We start from the raw sequence: 19869 nt of genomic DNA on the forward strand, positions 1-19869 counted from the left end.
GCTTGAACAAATGAACCCTTATGGAATGCTATGGAATAAAGATATGGCACAGTTTACAATCCACGTAATCCCTGACTTTCTGGAACAATCACCTAAAATCAGAAAACAGAATAAGACCACTAAATGGTGTCACAGCAAAGGGAACTTTCTTTTGGGGCACTAAACAAGCAATAAAGTGTGCAATAAACAGTGCAAAGAAAACTCCTGAAAAAATCACTAAAATGCAACACTACTCAAAGCAATAAAAGAACAGCGAATACACTAAATTCAGCGGTCAAGGGTCCTAGATTCACTAGTGTCCTACAAAGGGAACTTTTTCGGGGGAACTAAGCAAGCAGTAAAAACAGCTAAAGCAATAAAAAAACTGTTATTGGAGTGAAATTGGTGGTCAGAACTATAGATCCACCAGCGTCACTGCAAATGGAAAGTTTTTTGGGGAACTAAACTAGCAGCAAAGAACAATGCAAAGGGTAAACGTAATAAAACCACCAAAAGCAATACAATGAACAGTTATTTGGGTAGGGGAAAACTTTTCTAGAAAACTAAACCAGCAGTAAAGAAAAATATAAAGAATAAACGTAATAAAATCACTAAAAGCAATAAAATGAAGTTATTGGAGTGAAATCGGTGGTCAGAAATCTAGATCCACCAGCGTCACTGCAAACAGAAACGGATGAGAACCAAAAAAGTAATAGTGCAATAAAAGTGCAATAAAATCACAAACCAATGATGAAAATGGCCAAAAAACAGTAAAATGCAATCAAATCAGAGCAGAAATAAAGTTTGAGCAACAAATAAAGACAAATGACTAAAGAAAGCAAAGTAAAAAATAAGTAGAGATAAAAAGTAAGAAAGTAAGTGTGTAAGTGTGAGTGTGTGTGTGTGTGTGAGTGTGGGAGTGTGGGAGTGTGAGTGTGAGCTTGGCAAAGTTGCCTGTAAGTGTGCTAAGGCCAAAGACAGAAGAAAAAAAAAGAAAAAAAAAAGATTTTTTTTTTTAGAGAGAATATGTAAAATAAAGGGTGTAGAGAGGTGCAGTTCAGCTCACAATGTTGGATCCAGGCAATCCAGGCGACCAATCCAGCGATCAAAGCTCAGACAGGCAGCAGGGGGTACTCCAGCAACCAAAAGTGCGCAGCAGGAGGGAAGGTGTGTCAGTTGGGGGGAGTTATTTATAGGGGGAGCAGTGGAGACGTCATCAGTGTGCTCCTCGTGGTCTCCACTGCTCCCATTGGCTGCCTGCGACGATCGACGCAGCGATCCGGTAAGTGGACCACCTCTGCTCGTTGCCTAAGGGGATCTGTGCCTCTTAGAAGCGATGCGCCGGCTTTTTGTGCGCATCGCTCACTGCGCTGGGTGAAATGCTGCAGAACGTAGAAGCTACGTTCTGTGGCATTTCATGTTACTTTGCCTCAGAACGTAGATTCTACGTTCTGTGGCACTTAAAGGGTTAATGAGCCGGCAGTGGCATAACTACCGGGGGAGCAAAGGGTGCGATTGATTATGGATAAAACAAAAGGGTCCAAAGAAGCGTAACTTTTTATTACTCGTCTTTGGAGAGAAATCTAATGTTGAATCTGTAACCATGTAATTCTGTGGTGAATAGCCTCCAGAATTTTGTATATACGAAGGCAAGGACATCACTTCTACAAAACTAAAGGTGTGTATGTTCACTACTTATACAATTTGTGGGGTATTTCACAGGTAATGGGGTGCCTGGAAACAGCGCCGACGCTGCTTGCTCACATATAAACAGCGCCATCTCATGTTGAAAGGTGGTACTGCAGCTATAATTGTTATAGTTATAGCTGCAGTATACAGTTATAATACACAAAAGCCATGAATATCTTGTAAATTATATCCTTATAAACGGTGAGTTCTGATGTCATCAGTTATAAATGGTGAGTTCTGATGTCATTTCTGTCACATGACTCATTGAAATTTGTGTATTATAATAAATAAAGTACCCCCAGTTGCCAAATATGAGGATATTAGAAGTTACCTCGGAGTTCCATGACCTGTACTTTTATATGGTCATGAAACTCCTCGGTAACTTATAATATCCTTATATTTTACAAGAGGGGGTACTTTATTCACTATATACATTTATCTACAAGGGCCCCACCCATATTGGGATCCCCAGGGCAAAGGGTGTTGGAAGGGCCACAGACTGGATATTGCAGGTCTAGTTAATGGGTGTAGCATATATAACGACCTGTATATTGGGCTACACTGTAACAATTACAGACTAGATGTAGGCAGTTTGTTGTTTGCATCTGAAAGGTGGGGGCTATTTGCCTGCCTCAATAGGTATGGGGGGGGCAAACCATCCTTGGAAACTTTATCTTTGGACAGAAACAACCAACAAGTGACTGCAGCGCAGAGAAAGAGAAGCAGAAATGCTGTAGAGCCTGGTGAAGGTTGCTGGCACTAAATGTTTGGAGTTGTATGTACTGTAAAGTATAACTGTTTTCCATTGTGGAATAGTAGCTGAAGGGCCACATATTGAACATGGCTGGTTTATTCATACACAGTCCTGGCTAACACTTCTTGTGGCACCCAGACATTGCATCACAGCATTTAAAACACTGTTGAGAGACGGGGTTACATTACGCACTAGTCTGCGGTGTATTTCAGTAACCAGCCATGCTCATTTGGCTGCCTATTGTGCAATTGTATCTCAGTTTCTGTCACATCAGTACTGGGCTTTGCTCCAAAGTTAAAACAAAATCACCAGTGGCATTACTAGATATTGTTAAAGAGCAATTCACCTTCATTAGCAAAACTGTAATAACACACAAAAACCACAGAAATTTGTTCAAACTTTCATAACCTGCGAAATTATGGTAATGTAGAGAGGGTGCAGAGAAGGGCAACTAAGCTGGTAAAAGGTATGGAAAATCTTAGTTATGAGGAAAGACTAAGGCTAAATTGGGGATGTTCACGCTGGAGAAGAGGCGCTTAAGGGGTGAAATGATAACTATGTATAAATATGTAAGGGGATCATATAATAATCTCTCTAATGCTTTATTTACCAGTAGGTCTTTTCAGCTGACACAAGGTCACCCATTCCGATTAGAAAAAAAGAGGTTCCGCCTAAATATTCAGAAGGCGTTTTTTACCGTGAGAGCTGTGAAGATGTGGAATTCTCTCCCTGAACCAGTTGTACTGGCTGATACATTAGATAGCTTTAAGAAGGGGTTGGATGGCTTTTTAGCAGGTGAAGGAATTCAGGGTTATGGAAGTACAAGTTGATCCAGGGACTAGTCCGATTTTTTTTCTTTTTCCCCCTCTGAAGCAAATTGGAGAGGCTTCAGACGGGGTTTTTTTGCCTTCCTCTGGATCAACTGCCATTACTAGACATTGTTAAAGAGCAATTCACCAGCAGGTTAAAAAAAGTAGAAAGTTTGAACTTGATGGACGCATGTCTTTTTTTCAACCTAACTTACTATGTAATTAGGGGGTGTGGCCACAAAAAATGGGCATGGTCAAAAAAACCTTTTTGTTTCCAAAATGTTGGGAGGTATGATTTTGGGGAAAAATCTAACTTTGGGGCTTTTTTTTTTCAGGGCAAAATGCAAATTTCTATGGAGAACTGCACCCACAGATCTGCATGTAGGAAAGCAAGGAAGGCGCCACTGAATAACTGCATGTGTGCACTTTCAAGGCATAAATAGTTTGGGGAGGTATTTTAGAAGTAAGGGTGTTTAGACTGAAAAACGATGGTGTGCACAACCCCAAATTTAGGGTGTTTGGAGACTGGGTCTTTAGGTGCACCGATACATGTAGGGTATCATTTTATTCAGAAGAAGTTCTACACTGATGTTTAGCAGGTTTCATGCCAATACTGGGGAGAAATCTAACTTTGGATCCTTTTTTCTTTATTTCAGGCCAAACTAGAAATTCTACAGAGAACTGCGTCCACAGTTCTGCATGTAGGAAAGTAAGGATGGCACTGCTGAATAGCTGCAGGTGTGCACTTTCAAGGAGGGGGTATTTCACAGGTAAGGGGGTTTAGACTGAAGAACTGCAAGGTATGCATCTAGAGTTCAGCCAAAAAACTTACCAGCTGAAATTGCTCATGTATTGACCCTGTTTCACAGGTAAGGGGATGTTTAGAATGAAGAACTGCAAGGTGTGCACAGCCCCAAACTTTCCAGCAAAATTGTCCGTATGTATTGCCCCTGCTTTGGGGTGTTTGGAAGCCGCATCTTTAGGTGCACCCAAACATGTGGGGTATCGTTTTGTTCAGGAGAAGTTGCTGATTGATATTTAGCAGTTTTTTTATTTTTTTAGTAGTCATGGCAATTTTGGGGAGAAATCTAACCTTGAAACTTTTTTTTTTAAGGGCAAACTGCAAAATTCTATGGAGCCCACAGATTTGCATGTAGGAAAACAAGGAAGGTGCCGCTGAATAGCTGCAAGGAATATATAGTTTGTGGGGGGTATTTCACAGGTAAGGGGTGTTTAGAGGCAAGAACTGCAAGGTGTGCACAGCCCCAAATTTCCCTTATGTATTTCCCTGTTTTGGGGTGTTTGGAGGCCGCGTCTTTAGGTTCACCGATACATGCAGGGTATTGTTTTACTTGGGAGAACTTGTTTGTTCATATTTGGGTTCATTGGACTTTGCGATACTGATGGTGTTTCAGAAAAAAAAAATCACCAAAAACATTGTTGCGTTTTAGGTTGATCTTTATGAATGCAGCTACATTTAGAGCACAAACTACAAAACAGCTTAAAACCTAGAGATCGTTAGTTATGCCATGTTAACCTATAGATGCCCTTATCTGTTGTGTTCCAATGGTAAATTTAACAAAATGCTGCTTTATTATTTGGGTGTGTTGCGGACAAGAAAAGTGGGATACCAATACATATCTGGCATCGTTGGTTTCAGCAGAATCAGGCCTTTTACAAACAGTAACATTTTTGTCAGTAAATGTAATTTTTCTTTGAAAAAAAAAATTTTTTTTTATTTATTTTACTTTTTTTATTTATTTATTTATTTTTTTACATATTTCACTCAAAATTTCTGTTATATCTCCAGAAAAAGTACAAAATTTCGTTTCAGTGTTCAAACCCAATTCATTAAGGAAAAAACAATATATAATGTCTCTTATTTCACGTAGGTTTTCTTGTCAAAAAATTTAAGTAAACTTAATGAGTGCAAAATGTCTAAAAACTGCTTGGCAGTAGATGTTTGCATTTAGGCCAAATCAGCCGGCAGAGAAAGGGTTTAACCTGGTTAAAAGGGAAAAAAAAGTTCTGCAATGTTCCAATCTCTTTTTTTGTCAACTGAAGTTGTACAAAATATCTTAATCATAAGGAATAACGTAGGGTCTGTACAAGCCATACACCCAATAAAGATGGGATGGTAGTCATATTTATGCCTACCATCCCAATAATCATTCACATGTCAAATCTAATATACTACTAAGCCTGGCCTAAATGTTCATTGTAAGTCAATAAAGTAGACACAAGCCTCCCAATTTATCAGACAGTGTCGGACTGGCCCACAGGGATACCAGGAAAACTCCTGGTGGACCCAGGTGTCAGTGGGCCTCTTGCTTCTAAGAATGTGGCCTATTTCATGGTCATTCTCTATTTCTTTATGGTAAAAAAGAGGATTAATAATGGAAGAATAAAGTATAGTAGATATAATATAGTAAAGTAAAGTATAGTAGATTAATATAGTAAGTAGATAAAAAAACTAGGAGAATAAAGAGGTTGACTGAGGAGAGGAGGAATAATAGTTTGGAAAGTGGGCCCAAGGTTTTCTGGTGGGCCCCTGGCATCCCAGTCCGACACTGTTATCAGATATCCCAAGTTAATACCCAAATAACATACAGTCCCTATGTTAGTGCAGCTATCCAGACATCTTGCTTGATTGTGTGCACTATGTGGTGCAGAGAGATATTACAATATGTCTTGTTCTTAAAGGGATACTGTCATGGGAAAAAAAAATTTCAAAATGAATCCGTTAATAGTGCTGCTCCAGCAGAATTCTGCACTGAAATCCATTTCTCAAAAGAGCAAACAGATTTTTTTATATTCAATTTTGAAATCTGACATGGGGCTAGACATTTTGTCAATTTCCCAGCTGCCCCTGGTCATGTGACTTGTGCCTGCACTTTAGGAGAGACATGCTCTCTGGCAGGCTGCTGTTCTTTCTCAATGTAACTGAATGTGTCTCAGTGGGACATGGGTTTTTACTATTGAGTGTTGTTAGATCTACCAGGCAGCTGTTATCTTGTGTTAGGGAGCTGCTATCTGGTTACCTTCCCATTGTTCTTTTGTTTGGCTCTTGGGGGGGAAAGGGAGGGGGGTGATATCACTCCAACTTGCAGTACATCAGTAAAGAGTGATTAAAGTTTATCAGAGCACAAGTCACATGACTTGGGGCAGCTGGGAAATTGACAATATGTCTAGCCCCATGTCAGATTTCAAAATTGAATATAAAAAAATATTTTTGCTCTTTTGAGAAATGGATTTCAGTGCAGAATTCTGCTGGAGCAGCACTATTAACTGATTCATTTTGAAAAATGCTTTTTTCCCATGATAGTATCCCTTTAACATAAATGATACTTTGCTTATGTGTCTATTAGATTTACATATGTAACACTACACACAGCTGTTTGCAAGTGTTGCTATGACAGCTTGCAAACTGTTCTGGCACCATTTGCATGGGGGAGAGGATTTAGGCCTTTGTTTGTCCATTGTACTCACCTGAGGTTAATGTCTGTGACCAAAAACATTGGATACATTTCTTTATGATAAATTAAAGGTCTTTATGACCTGATGAGTGAAAACATTACACACTAAAAGCCACAGCATAGTGTAAAACTAAGCAACCAATACAGTTGCTAATAATTATTTTAGCATTTGTCAAACAGAACTGGGCTAACAAGAGGCCTCAGTTGATGATGGATTGGAAGTCTGTGGGAAGACCTGTAGCTAGTGCCCTTTCTGCTTCGTATGGGTGGCCTGCCCAAAAAATATTATTACGTTGCATATAGTGATAGGCGAGTCTGACCTGTTTCGCTCTGCCAAAAATTTGCGAAATGGTGAAAATTCCACAAAATGCATTGAAGTCTGAGGGCGCAACAATTTTTTTTTCACCCATTGGAGCCTATGGGCGTAATTTTTGAGGTGAAACTCATCAAAAATTTTCACTCATTACTAGTTGCATACATTTCGCCCACACTTCTTGTTTAAGTACAGTGTCATTCACACATGTGGCCATATTCTGTACAAATGGATTGCAATTTGGATAGTGCCATGTGTAACCATCTTAACCAAGATCGTTTTCTGAATATATAGCTACGGTAACGTTACTTAAAGGGGTTGTTGACATTTGAGTTAACTTAAGTATTTTGTAAAGAGTGATTCTGAGACAATTTGCAATTGATTTCCATTTGTTATTTGTGGTTTTGAATTATTTAGCTTTTTATTCAGCAGCTCTTTCTAGTTTGCAATTCCTGCAATCAGGTTGCTAGGATTCAGTTTACCATAGCAACCATGCACTGATTTGAATAAAAGACTAGAATATGAATAGGAGAGGCCTAACTAGAAAAATGAGTAATATAGTAGCACTAACAATACAATTGCAGCCTCACAGAGCATTTGTTTTTTTTTAGATGGGGTCCCCCATTTGAAAGCTGGAAAGAGTCAGAAGAAGAAAGCAAATAATTTCGAAACTATAAAAATAAATAACGAAGACCAATTGAAAAGTTGGTGAGAATTAGCCATTCTATAACATACTAAATGTTAACTGAAAGGTGAACCACCCCTTTAATATGGATGCAAATCATGTACAAAACACTTTACAGATAGGAAAGCAACCAGTAATGGCAGGAGGAGAGAACTGTAGAGCATGCACAAGAGAGTGGTGATCTGAAATGTGTATGTTGAAAGAATGAATATTGTAAAAGGTTAGATGAATGGAAAACGGAGATGTTACACAGAACAGAGGATATGTAGTGAATGGCACTTACTTTGTTAATTGCCCTTTGTTCTTATTGTTATCAACTCCATTATAAGTCACGGCTGCCAGTTTCCTGCTTCTGTAGTTCTCATAATGTACATTGTTGGTCACATCCTTGAGATCTTGCATATGAGTTCTAAAAAAAAATATAAAGCAAAACGTTGTGTAGCAAAAAACTAGATGAAAAATATTTTTCTCCTTATTTTTGGAGTATAAACAATGTAAAGTGTTAAAATGAAATTACTCCATGTTTGGTCCTTGCAAGGCAGATCATTAGATTATCTGCGCACTGGCAACCTATCTTGCTTGCAAGTACCAAACATGTTTGTCTTGTGTAGCTCAAGAAATAACAAAAACCATATAGGCCAGCACAAGCACAATATAATGGAATGGGGGTATATCACCCCTTCAAGAATGGAAAGGCACAACGATATAAGCTTCTGTGCTTGTCATTAAAATCATTTAATCCCCTTACTTCCCGCGAACTTCAGGCAAACAGGCTTCAAAATTGGACAGTGCTCTAGAACGGATATAAAAAATCAAATAACCCAAAGGGCAGAGTCACATGAGATGTTTTATCAATAGTTTTCTAGGAAGAAAACAAAAAGAGAACCAAGACCTGTTGCAAATAGCTTACCATTGGAACTTACAAAATATGCAACCATTTGTAACCTAAAATAGCAGGGTTTAACATTTCAGGATCATGAATTAGGCACTAGGTTTATTACAGATGCTCATTCTGTAATTTGGATAACTGGATATTGAGCCTTGTGGAAAAGAGATTCCATACTCCTATCAGCTGCTTTGTAAGCCAACCGATTTTTAATACAGGACCACCACAGCACCCTGAAATTTTCATTGTGCTTGGCAGGTTACTACCTATATGCTGGTATATAATCCCCTGAGAGGTGATATGGTGCTAGAGCCAGCCTGGCTGCTTGAGCAAGGCAAATAAGGCCTAGCCATTTTTAATATTTTTATTTTCAAGAAAGTAACATCTTTTACAGGAATAGGCGGACACTGGACATTTCCCAGCCTGCTTGGGCATTAATAAATTCTAATTTTTACCTCTTATTCCTGTGTTATATGAAATAGCATGAACCGTATGGTAATTTTCAATGACCGTTCTCACATTTTAAAAGGAAAAAGAAAAAGGGAGGGGAAAAGGAAACGTAGTAAAAGAAAAAACAACTATATGTAATGATGCTGTCAATTCTGGTCTTATCAACTATATCTGTCCTATGGCGGGGAATGGTAAGAATCTGCCAGTTCCAGTTAAGGCAATATGGAGTTCTATATGAATTAAGTATTTTGATGGAAATGCTTTCATAAGCCATCCATGAATTCCAAATCTTGTTGTACCGTTTCCCTGTACATCGGCTTGTAAGTTTCTCCAAGATAAGAACATTGTCGAGTTTGGTTTTTACTGTCTGCATATATAGGGCAGATTGCTTTCCACACTTTGGCAATTGTTTGCTTTGCAGCTGAAAAAATATGGGTAATCAATATCCTTGTATATTTATTCCCACTTTTGGGCACTCCCACTATAGAGTATGTGCAAAAAAGAGCCCGATTGGCCACAGTTCCTGAAGCAAAGAGATGATGTAGAAGGGTACCATTTTGCCAGGGTGACTGGGACCAGGTTCCATTGGTGTAGCCCTTTCTGTGAGGTTTCCTGTATGGAGATATTAATGGAACAGCAGATGGAATTTATAATAATGTTCCTCCATGTGTCGCAGTCATAGCAGGTCTCTTCAACATCATTGGACAAAATGCAGATCCTTTATGTCAGTTTGGTGGACCATATGGTCATATAAGATTGAAATATACATTTATTGTGGAAGAACCTGAAGGCACAGCAGTTCAAAATAAGTTGGGCGTGGGAAGTTGCTCTCCTTCCATAGTGATGTAATGTCGTATTTGTAAATATCCGAAGATTTCCTGATGAGGCATATTGTATTGGTCTTTAAGTTGCTGTTCTGAAGGTAGTGATGTCTGTTTAATGAAGGAATAAATTGTAGTTAGATTTTTCTGATCCCACCACGAGAAACTCCCCTGGGAAAGTCCTGGAATAAAATCCGGATTAGATAGCAGACTTGAGGCTGGTTTGTATGAAGATACTAATTTATATTTGGGCCCAAATCTCCGCCATAATTTAAGGGAATGTGTTATAATTTGGTTTGTTTGTCTTTGTGGTAATAAATATTTAGACCATAATATATTCCACGCAAAACCAGTGTTCATAACATCTTGTTCTATTATAGCTCACAGTGGGGCATTATCATCCCCCTGCCATGCTGTCAACTGACTTAATTTGGGCTGCTATATAATAATAATGATTAGATATACCGAAGCCCCTTTTTATCTATTCCTAGGTGCTATGGAGAAGGTAAGTCTGTCTCTCTGCCAGCCATTTTGTCCTAAATGTGAACATCTACTGCATACCAGTTTTTAGACATGTTGTACTCTTTCACTTTAAAGGGCCCCATAGACGCAAAGATTTTTATTTGGTGAACGATCGATTTCAGTGCTATCCAACCAATCCATCTAATTATTGTGAGATTAGTGTGAATTGAACGATTGTGCATATTATGATTTTTCGTCCATGTGTCAGAAAATTGATCGGCCAGGGTAAAACATTTTTATTGGCCCCAGTGCAATCTATCTATGTTTGCAGGTCCAAACAGGCAGCTACCCTTCAGTTTTCCTGGCAATATCGCTTGAAATGGTCTTTTTGGTTCATAAGACAAATCGTACATTTAAACAATAGTTTCAAGATAATCGTGGTCTCCCGATAAAAAAAAGATCTTTAAAAATTTTTACATCTATGGCCAGCTTTAGGGCCTTTCCAGGGAGGTCTTTTAGTTTACCCAGGCAAACAATATTTTGTTTTTTTTTTCAGGACAGTTTCACATATGCTAGAATTTTGGTGTAATTCCACTTTTGTAAAAAGATATAATATTTTAAAAATCATGTTTCACATAGTACAATCACATATATCAGAAATATAATTCATTTTATGTATGAGAACACAGCTGATTTGGAAAGTTATACAATTAGGTCCATCATATTTGGACAGAGAACTTTTTTGTAATTTTGGATCTGTACATTACCACAATGAATTTTGAAACAAACAACTTGGATGCAGTTGAACTGCAGACTTTCAGCTTTAATTCAGTTGGCTGAACAAAAAGACAAAGTACACATTCCCCCGAATCCAAATTGGGTATGCATGTCTTTCTACTCCAAAGCACCAAGCCGCAAACCTTCCTTAACCTTGGCAATTTTGGTGACATTTCCAAAAATCATCTTAAAACTTCCAACCTGCAGCATCGTATTTCCCACATACAGGGCCGTCATCAGGGGGGCACAGGGGGTACTCATGTACCGGGCTCGGGCCTAACGGGGGCCCTGGCTGTGCTGCACTTTTCAAATAGCCGGGCCCCCCTTGTCAGTAACAAAGCCGTGCCAACTCTTCTGAAAAGCCGAAGACCCGAGCAGCCAAAGACCCTGAGCAGCCAAAGTCCCGAGCATCCAAAGTCCCGATCAGCCAAGTCACGAACAGCCAAGTCACGCACAGCCAAAGTCACGCACAGCCAAAGTCCTGACGCTGCAAAAAGACCCATAGCTATGAAACGAGTCGAAGTTGAAGTCCTGAAGCCACGAAAAGAATCAAACTTGAAGTCTATTGCAACAATGTTTAGTTACAAAATTGTTAATGTTTACAGTATAACTTTTTGTTTCCTTTTTCTGATAACTAGCTTGCCCTAAGGGGAGGTCTTTTTCACACTAATGTATAAATGTTTATGTCTTCACTTGTACGGTATAACACTTGATAAAGGGCATTGAGCCTGAAACATGTTGTGGCAATAAAAGCACATTTAGCATCAAGTACTGCATTGCCGGCTGAATCTTTCAGTAACTCCGTATTATTGTGAATTTTTGTACATCTGAGGTGGGGGTGTATACTAAGATTGAAGAGCCAATTAACTTATCCCTCAGAGCACAGTCATCCTTATCTTGTGGAAGTTCAGTTCTACTGAATACCAATATGTGTTTTGTTTTTTTTAAACCCCTAGCCACCAATGTATTATTTTAATACTCTATTTAACAAATATATTCTGGAGTCCCAATGCTTTTCTTTTAACATGCACTGGCACTAACATTTTTTTTTAACTTATGGGGGGCCCTGACCACCAAGGATTTTTAAAAAACTTTTCTGGGGCCAATGTTTTTTTTCTTCTTAACTTTTATGGGGGGCCCCGTAATTTCTAATGGTGGCCCTGCCCACATATTATTAGGTATCAAGACAAATCACTACAAATATGAAAGCCTGGGGTCCTCTGAACAGTTTTATGTTTCTCATATGTATAGGTTTACCCAAATACATGGCATATAGGGGCCCCAAAATGGAGACCCCCCCATATGGTCTGCCATTTCAGGTTCTGCAAAATCAACACATTTACATAGTTTTTGGGGGGGGGAGCAAAGGTAGAAAAAAGTACTTTCACCCCAGAAAACCATATATTTTTGGAAAGTACACATTACCCCGAATCCAAATTGGGTATGCATGTTTTTCTATTCCAAAGCACCAAGCCGCAAACCTTTCCTAAATTTGGCGATAAAGGCAGCTGTTTTTACATTTCTGAAAATCACCTAAAAATATTGCGATTGCCCACATTTATCTCTCCCAATTTCTTACATACAATTGGAAAACACCCTAGATATAGACGCCAAGAGTCTACTGAACAGTTTGATGCCCAATATGCATAGATAAACCAAAGCAGCTGACATGTGCAGACCCCAAATAAAAACAGTGCATATGCATTTTCTCGTCTGCCGATTTGACTTCTGTGAACAAAAGCCCCTCATCACTGAGTATTATGTGCCACAAGACTGCCTAACAGCACAAAGACAACCCCAAAACCATATATTTTTGTAAAGTACACATTCTGACGAATCAAAAATAGGTAATTAGGTCTTTCTACTCCAAACTACCATACTGCAAAGCTACACTAAACACAGCAGTTGTATGACATTTCTGAAAATCGCCTAAAAATATTGCAATTGGCTGCATTTACTGTATCTCACCCAATTTCTTACATACAACTGGAGAACACCCTAAATATTTATGCCAAGGGTCTACTGAACAGTTTATGCCCAATATGCATAAATAAACCAAAGCAGCTGGCATGTGCGGACCCCAAATTAAAACAGTGCATCTGAAATTCCTCGGCTGTCGATTCGACCTTCTGTGAACAAAAGTCTCTCACTGCATATTATGTGCCACAAGACTGCCTAACAGCACAAAGACCCCCCCTAAAAACATATATTTTTTGACATTTCTGAAAATCGCCTAAAATGTTGCAATTGGCTTTATTTATCTCACCCAATTTCTTACATACAACTGCCATTTCACCTTCTGTGAACAAAGACCCAACTGCATATTATGTGCTACAAGACCCTCCTAACAGCACAAAGACCCCCAAAAACATATTTTTGGAAAGTACACATTCTGATGAAAACAACAAAGATAAAGACGTCTTTGCACACTAACTAACAAACTGCAAAGCTTTTCTAAATATAGAGGTTTTTACAACATTTCTGAAAATTCCTAAAAATTTTGCAGTTTGCCACATTTATCTCACACAATGTTTTACGTACAAAGAAAAATCATCCTAAATATGGATGTCAGAGATCTACTGAATAGTTAGATGCCCAATATACATAGAATTACCAAAGTATGTGGTATGTAGGGGCCCCAAATGAAAAACGTGCATATGAATTCTCATGCTGGCCAACTCAGCTGCTAAAAACAGAGCCTCAACTGTGCATTATGTGCCGTAAGACCACCAAACTGTAAAAAGACCCCCAGAAAACCATATATTTTTGGAAAGTACATATTCTGATGGATCAAACAAAGTAAAATATATCTTTCTATACCAAAGCACCAAACAGCAAAACTATACTAAATATACATAAGGAACAATAATGGATAAAATGCAATAAAACCACAAAAATTGTGTAAATCAATGAAATAAAATAACTGATCCGACCACGTAATTAGTGGCCAAAAACGATTATCCAATAGTCACGCTGCCAAAATAAACAGTTTTTAGGTAAAAAAAAACTAGGGATGCACCGAAATCCAGTATTTTGGATTCGACCAAACCCCCGAATCCTATGCAAAAGATTCGGCCGAATACCGAACCCGAATTTGCATATGCAAATTAGGGGTTGGGAAGGGGAAAAATTGTTTACTTCCTTGTTTTATGAAAAAAAGTTGTGCAATTTCCCTCCCCCCTTTGTATGTGCAAATTAGGATTCGTTCGGCCGGGCAGAAGGATTCGGCTGATTCCATTGTGCTAAAAAAGCCTGAATAGCGAACCAAATCCTGGTAAAAAAACGCGCACTTAGCGTTTCTTGAAGCAGGAGGATCGCTGACATGCTTGCCAGACAAAGGGTTAAACTGATTCATTAGTTATTATATTTATCTTTAGTCCAGCTGTGCAGAATCTCTCAGTTTCCAGTTTCAATAATGGTAGATGTTATAGCTGATATAATAGTTTCTAAGATTCCACAGATGCTGAAATGGATCACTCATGTAGTAAATTGCAGCAGGATTACTGAGCTGCCAGATTGATGTTTAGTGTTCCTGTCTCTGGTGTTCAAATAATTGGGAAATGGTAAAAAATAATTCATGGAGCAATTCAAAAAGCTCATTATTTCTGGTGAACAATCTTAAAACAACTAAACTGAAAAAAAAAGTTGAAAGTACATGTATTTGCTTATACATTCTTCCAATGCTTGAAGAATTTCAAGTGCAGTTTGAAATAGGACAGATCATTATATATAAATGTCTAATTTAAGACACCATTCATCTGAATGGTGTCTTAAATGCGACATTTATATATAATGATCTGTCCTATTTCAAACTGCACTTGAAAGGAAAAATTAAGGCAAAATCATGGAGGGTGCCAATTTGCTTGACAACACCCAGCAACTTTTAAAAAGAAAAATATACTGAACTGGGTTCTGCTTAGCAAAGTGTGTTGTGGCCATTTTAGATGTCTTCCCAAATATCCTCTGCTTCATATATTGTGTGATGCACATGTGCACATCTTAATTTGGTGCAGGGGACCATTTGGAAGGTATATGGAACCATCAAACTCAGAATCCACTTGGCGTGTCAAGCTCTATATTAGCAAAGGGAATCACAAATTACCAGTGCCTCTGATTTTAGTTTGCATTGTACTTCAAATTTCACTTGTTAGAGAGGCAGCAAAGCATAAACAAAATTGAAGACCAAATAAAAATTTGTAAAACATGTTTGACACCGAAAAAGGATCTCCGTCTGTAGTTTCTGAACTAGTAGTCCACACACAGATACACAAACAACTTCTCCTTACCTTATCAACATGTTTCGCAGAATAGTGAAATCACAGTGTTCCCCATTTTCCACTAGAAAACACAATTATATATTAATTAAAAACAATTCTTTAGCATAAAAGCAAAAATGGAGAGCATTATTTTGTAATATCATATTAAAAATACATAAACACTGTGTTCCCTATTAAAGGGGATAAATCTGGTGCTGACTTCACATGTTGACATTAATTAAAATTAGCATTTATTTATACACAAAAAGAAAAATATTTAATCAAAGGATATATTTAATCAAAGAATATATTCATTGCTGCCAGTATATAATCACATAAATTGCATATGCCACTGAATAAAGTTTGACAGTGTATTGGATCATGTTCCTGGAAGTAAATTCCCCAGACATTATCTGCCTTATGCAATGTATTAATTGGGTTGCCACCCAGCATGTAAATCTTCAGCTTGGGCTGGGGCCAGTACTACTAATTCACTAGCAATGTAACTGCTAGTATATTTCTAACACCCTATAAATCCCTCCCTTCCCTGACCCTCTCCACCGACAGATAACTAGTGATGAGCAAATTGTTCTCCAGGTTTCGCTACGAAAAAGACACATATAGAATCCAATGGGTGAAAAAATTGTTTCGCTTCAAAAAAAAAAGAATGCATTTGGAGAATATTTGGCGAAACGGGTCAGATTTGCCATCACTACCAATAACCCCTTATATGGGTAGCCCTGCCTATTCCTGTTCCCTGCCAGTGACGTAATGCCACCCCTCCCATGAGATTTCACCACACACGCTCCAACGGAAAGGTCAGTTTTATTCATGTAAAAAGATGGCAACCCTAATTGGGGGAAGGTTTAATTTACAAATTGCAAATTGGACCCATACATTAAATAATGACCTGCTTTTTGGCACCAGAAAATACAGATCTCAGGAGGAAGGTTTTGGTGAAATACCTGAAAATTGCCTCAAAGCTTCAACTTTACAGCATCGTATCGCCCATGTATCATTACATACGAAGTAAAAGCACCCTAAATATGATTGCCAGGGGTCGTCCAAACAGTTTGATGCCCATTGTGCATAGGATTACCAAAGTAACTGGCATTTAGAGGCCCCAAAATGAAGTTAGCGCATACTAATATTATGAAATATATAATTAAATATATTATTATAATATCACTGTCAGCTAATAAAAAATCAACACATTGACTGCTTTATTTGTGGGGTAAAACCACAGAAATATATGTTTACCGCCCAAAACCATATATTTTTGAAAAGTACACATTCTACTGAATCTAAAATGGGTACCCATGCCTTTCTGTTCCAAACTCTTGAGTCGCAAGGCTTTCCCAAAATTGGTGGTTTTGGTAAAATACCTGAAAAATACCTCAAAGCTTTAACTTTCCAGCATCGCATCATCCGTGTATCATTACCAGCATAAATTATTCGAAATATGAACGCTGGCAGTCTACAGGTTGATACCCAATATGCATAGATTTACCAAACTATATGGCATACAGAGACCCCCAAATCCAAATAGTGCATATGAATTCTCACGTATGACACTCTGGCTACTACAATATAAGCATCTGGTATGTGTATTATGTGCCATAGGACCCCTCAGTATAGAGACCCTCGAAAACCATATATTTTCCAAAAGTATATATTCCGACGAATCTTAAACAGGGAATACTTCTTTCTACTGCAAACTACCAAACTTCAAAGCTATGCTAAACACTATTTAAGATATTTCTGAAAATAGTCACAAAGCTTGCAGTTTACCCCATTATATACCCCACAATTTGAAACATACCAGCAAAAGGAAGCCTAAACATGAATGCCAGGGGTCTACTGAATAGTTTGATTTCAAAACACTTTACACAGACCATTACTCTAATTAACCATGTACAGAGATTGATACAGAGTTCGGTGGCAATATACCCTAAGTACTTATTTTAACACACAAGCTCATGAGTTTTTGCTTTAAGTGGGGTAATGCCTCATCTAGAATATGCTTTCTCAAAAACTGACCCTGCCTATGTATATTGGCGAGATCTGGAGGATACATAGGTATCCCTTTTTAGTTGTTTAAGTCCTTGATGACACTTAACTGTTACTGTAACGCCAAGGAAGACAACTTTGGGCCCAGCACCAATGTTTTCCCATCACTGTCTTACATGCGAGTAAATGGCAAGCATTTGTCTCAGTGCTTGGCACGTGAAGGTTGCATGGAAAAGCATCAGTGTGCTACTTTTGCTTTCAGTGCCGGCACAATCACTTGGAGTCCTTAATGATGAGGCCATTTTGGAGGTATTTTATTTTTTGGCTACCTATAAATGTGGTGCTTTGGTGCCTGAAATTTCCTTAGTGCTGCTGCCGTTAGGTGTTATTTTGTCTTGTAAAAAGCTATACTACAATATTTTAAACGTTAATTAAACCCCATATTCTGGACAGAAAAGTAGATCAGACAGCTGTAGCAATTATATTTTAAAAACTGAGCAACAGTTTACAGAACACAAAAAGCGGATTTGCTAAAATATTTTTGTGGTAGCCTCTTCCAGTGCAACGGTTTAATGTTCTATGCCAAATCTACATTTCCTGTCAGCCAGGAAGACATCAAAGTACTTCCTGTTCTAGCATTCCAAATAGTCTCAAGGCATTGCATACTTTTATACATTAAAATGCAACTCCTTGCACTGCTAAAAATATTTTTTCTTTCATTTAATTTTACCAAAATGTAAGATCACAAATATATTTGGCAGACTTGCTGAGTGATAAAGTAATTATGTTTATTAATTTTTTCAAATGTAGAGGAAATTGACCATACATTTATAAAATATCATGGGGCTTAATATATTGTGGCATGACTAATATGATTAGTCAATACAGAACTAAGTATGAGCTGCAATTCATCCAGAAAAATTTCTACATGAAAAATAAGGATCAAGGGAGGAAAAAAGCTGCAACAAAGCATTAAGGAAAAAGACCAGAACAGTAGGGATGAAGAAGCCGTGGCTCCTCTTTTCTTCCATATCTACCAAATCACTATAAACGAGCAGATATGGTGAACACTGATTTTCATAGAGGCCTGATGGAAAAACGAACTGACTTTTGCACCACAAATAACATCACACGTTGGGCACCTTGCACATAAATCATGGTGTGTGTAAATATACGCATCCTTTTGAACTGTGTTTAGTGAGGTTATCAGTTATAATTAATGCTTAGTGATGTAAGTTGTCTTGAATGACTCACTGAAATCTGGTTATTATGAAAAATAATGTAAAATATTGGGATATTACAAGACACCCAAGAGTTTATCCATAGTTTACCTTAGTGATTATAGATAAAAGTGCAATGCTGGCGTGTCTGTGAGGGGAGGACAAGGTTTACAAATGTGTGCAGAGACAGGATTTTGTTAAGATTAAAATAAATAAATAAAAATCAACTCACCTTCAGCAACTCCCCACGGATATTGTCTTCCTCGTACTCTCTTGCCATTAACTTCTATGGTAGTATTACTTCCCACCACAGCAAGAGGTAGGCCATCCTAAAACCAAATATAAAGTTATTGAATAGATCAGCACAATTGGTGCTGTGAAGTCAGAAAGGACCCCCCCCCCCAAGTAACATTACATGATTGTAATAATCCTGTATATACAGTTAGGCCCATAAATATTTGGACAGAGACAACTTTTTTCTAATTTTGGTTCTGTACATTACCACAGTGAATTTTTAATGAGGCAACTCAGATGCAGTTGAACTACTAAGACTTTCAGATTTAATTCAGTGAACAAAAAGATTGCATTAAAATGTGAGGAACTAAAGCCTTTTTTTAACACAATCACTTCATTCCAAAGTCACAAATTAAAAAACTGAAAATAAAATGTTAATTTCCAATACTTGGTTGAAAACCCTTTGCTGGCAATGACAGCCTAAAGTCTTGAACTCATGGCATCACCAAATTCTGGGTTTCCTCCTTTTTAATGCTCTACCAGGCCTTTTTTTTTTTTTAAATTCGGGTGGTTTATTGAGAAAATAAAAGCAAGCAGTTTACAATGAAAAGTCAAAATAAGGGAAAACAATGTATTACAAGTTACATGTCCAAAAACAGATTGTAAAAAGCATAGCATGCATCAAAATTTCGACATAGGTACATACAGTAATGTCAAGACCATATTGGGGTCTCCCTTTCGACTTAAACTGCTAGAGGTTATCTTGGGTGTTGGGGGCAAATGTCGGTCCAGGGTCCCAAAATTTGATGGAATTTGGTGGGGACTCCCCTTTTTAAATACATTAAATACTCAGTGTTGCAGGTATCCTGCATTATTGCTTTCCAGGTAGAGAAGGTAGGAGGAGTCACTGCTCTCCAGTTCTGGGTAATTAATCTCTTAGCTAGTAGTAGTGTCTCAAGGAGGAAAAGTGACTGGTATTGATTTAACTTCAGGTCTTGTATTATGGCCAAGATACATGTTTTAGGTGTTCTGGCAATTGTCACCTGAA

The 19869-nt window shown here is 38.0% G+C and overlaps 1 protein-coding gene across 7 annotated transcripts in view; it reads right to left on the bottom strand.

The window, feature by feature from the left end:
* septin7.S (septin 7 S homeolog) overlaps window positions 1–19869 on the bottom strand; it is a 169606-nt gene that overhangs the window by 53744 nt on the left and 95993 nt on the right. For all 7 annotated transcript variants that reach the window (XM_041567592.1, XM_041567591.1, XM_041567595.1 and 4 more), the window contains 3 exons: window positions 18820–18916; window positions 15388–15439; window positions 7989–8114 (listed from right to left, as the gene is read on the bottom strand). In XM_041567592.1, the coding sequence (XP_041423526.1) occupies window positions 7989–8114; window positions 15388–15439; window positions 18820–18916 (275 nt within the window). The remainder of the gene's footprint in view (window positions 1–7988; window positions 8115–15387; window positions 15440–18819; window positions 18917–19869) is intronic.

The sequence above is a fragment of the Xenopus laevis genome, chromosome 6S (assembly GCF_017654675.1).
Source record: "Xenopus laevis strain J_2021 chromosome 6S, Xenopus_laevis_v10.1, whole genome shotgun sequence".
NCBI classification, from domain to species: domain Eukaryota; kingdom Metazoa; phylum Chordata; class Amphibia; order Anura; family Pipidae; genus Xenopus; species Xenopus laevis.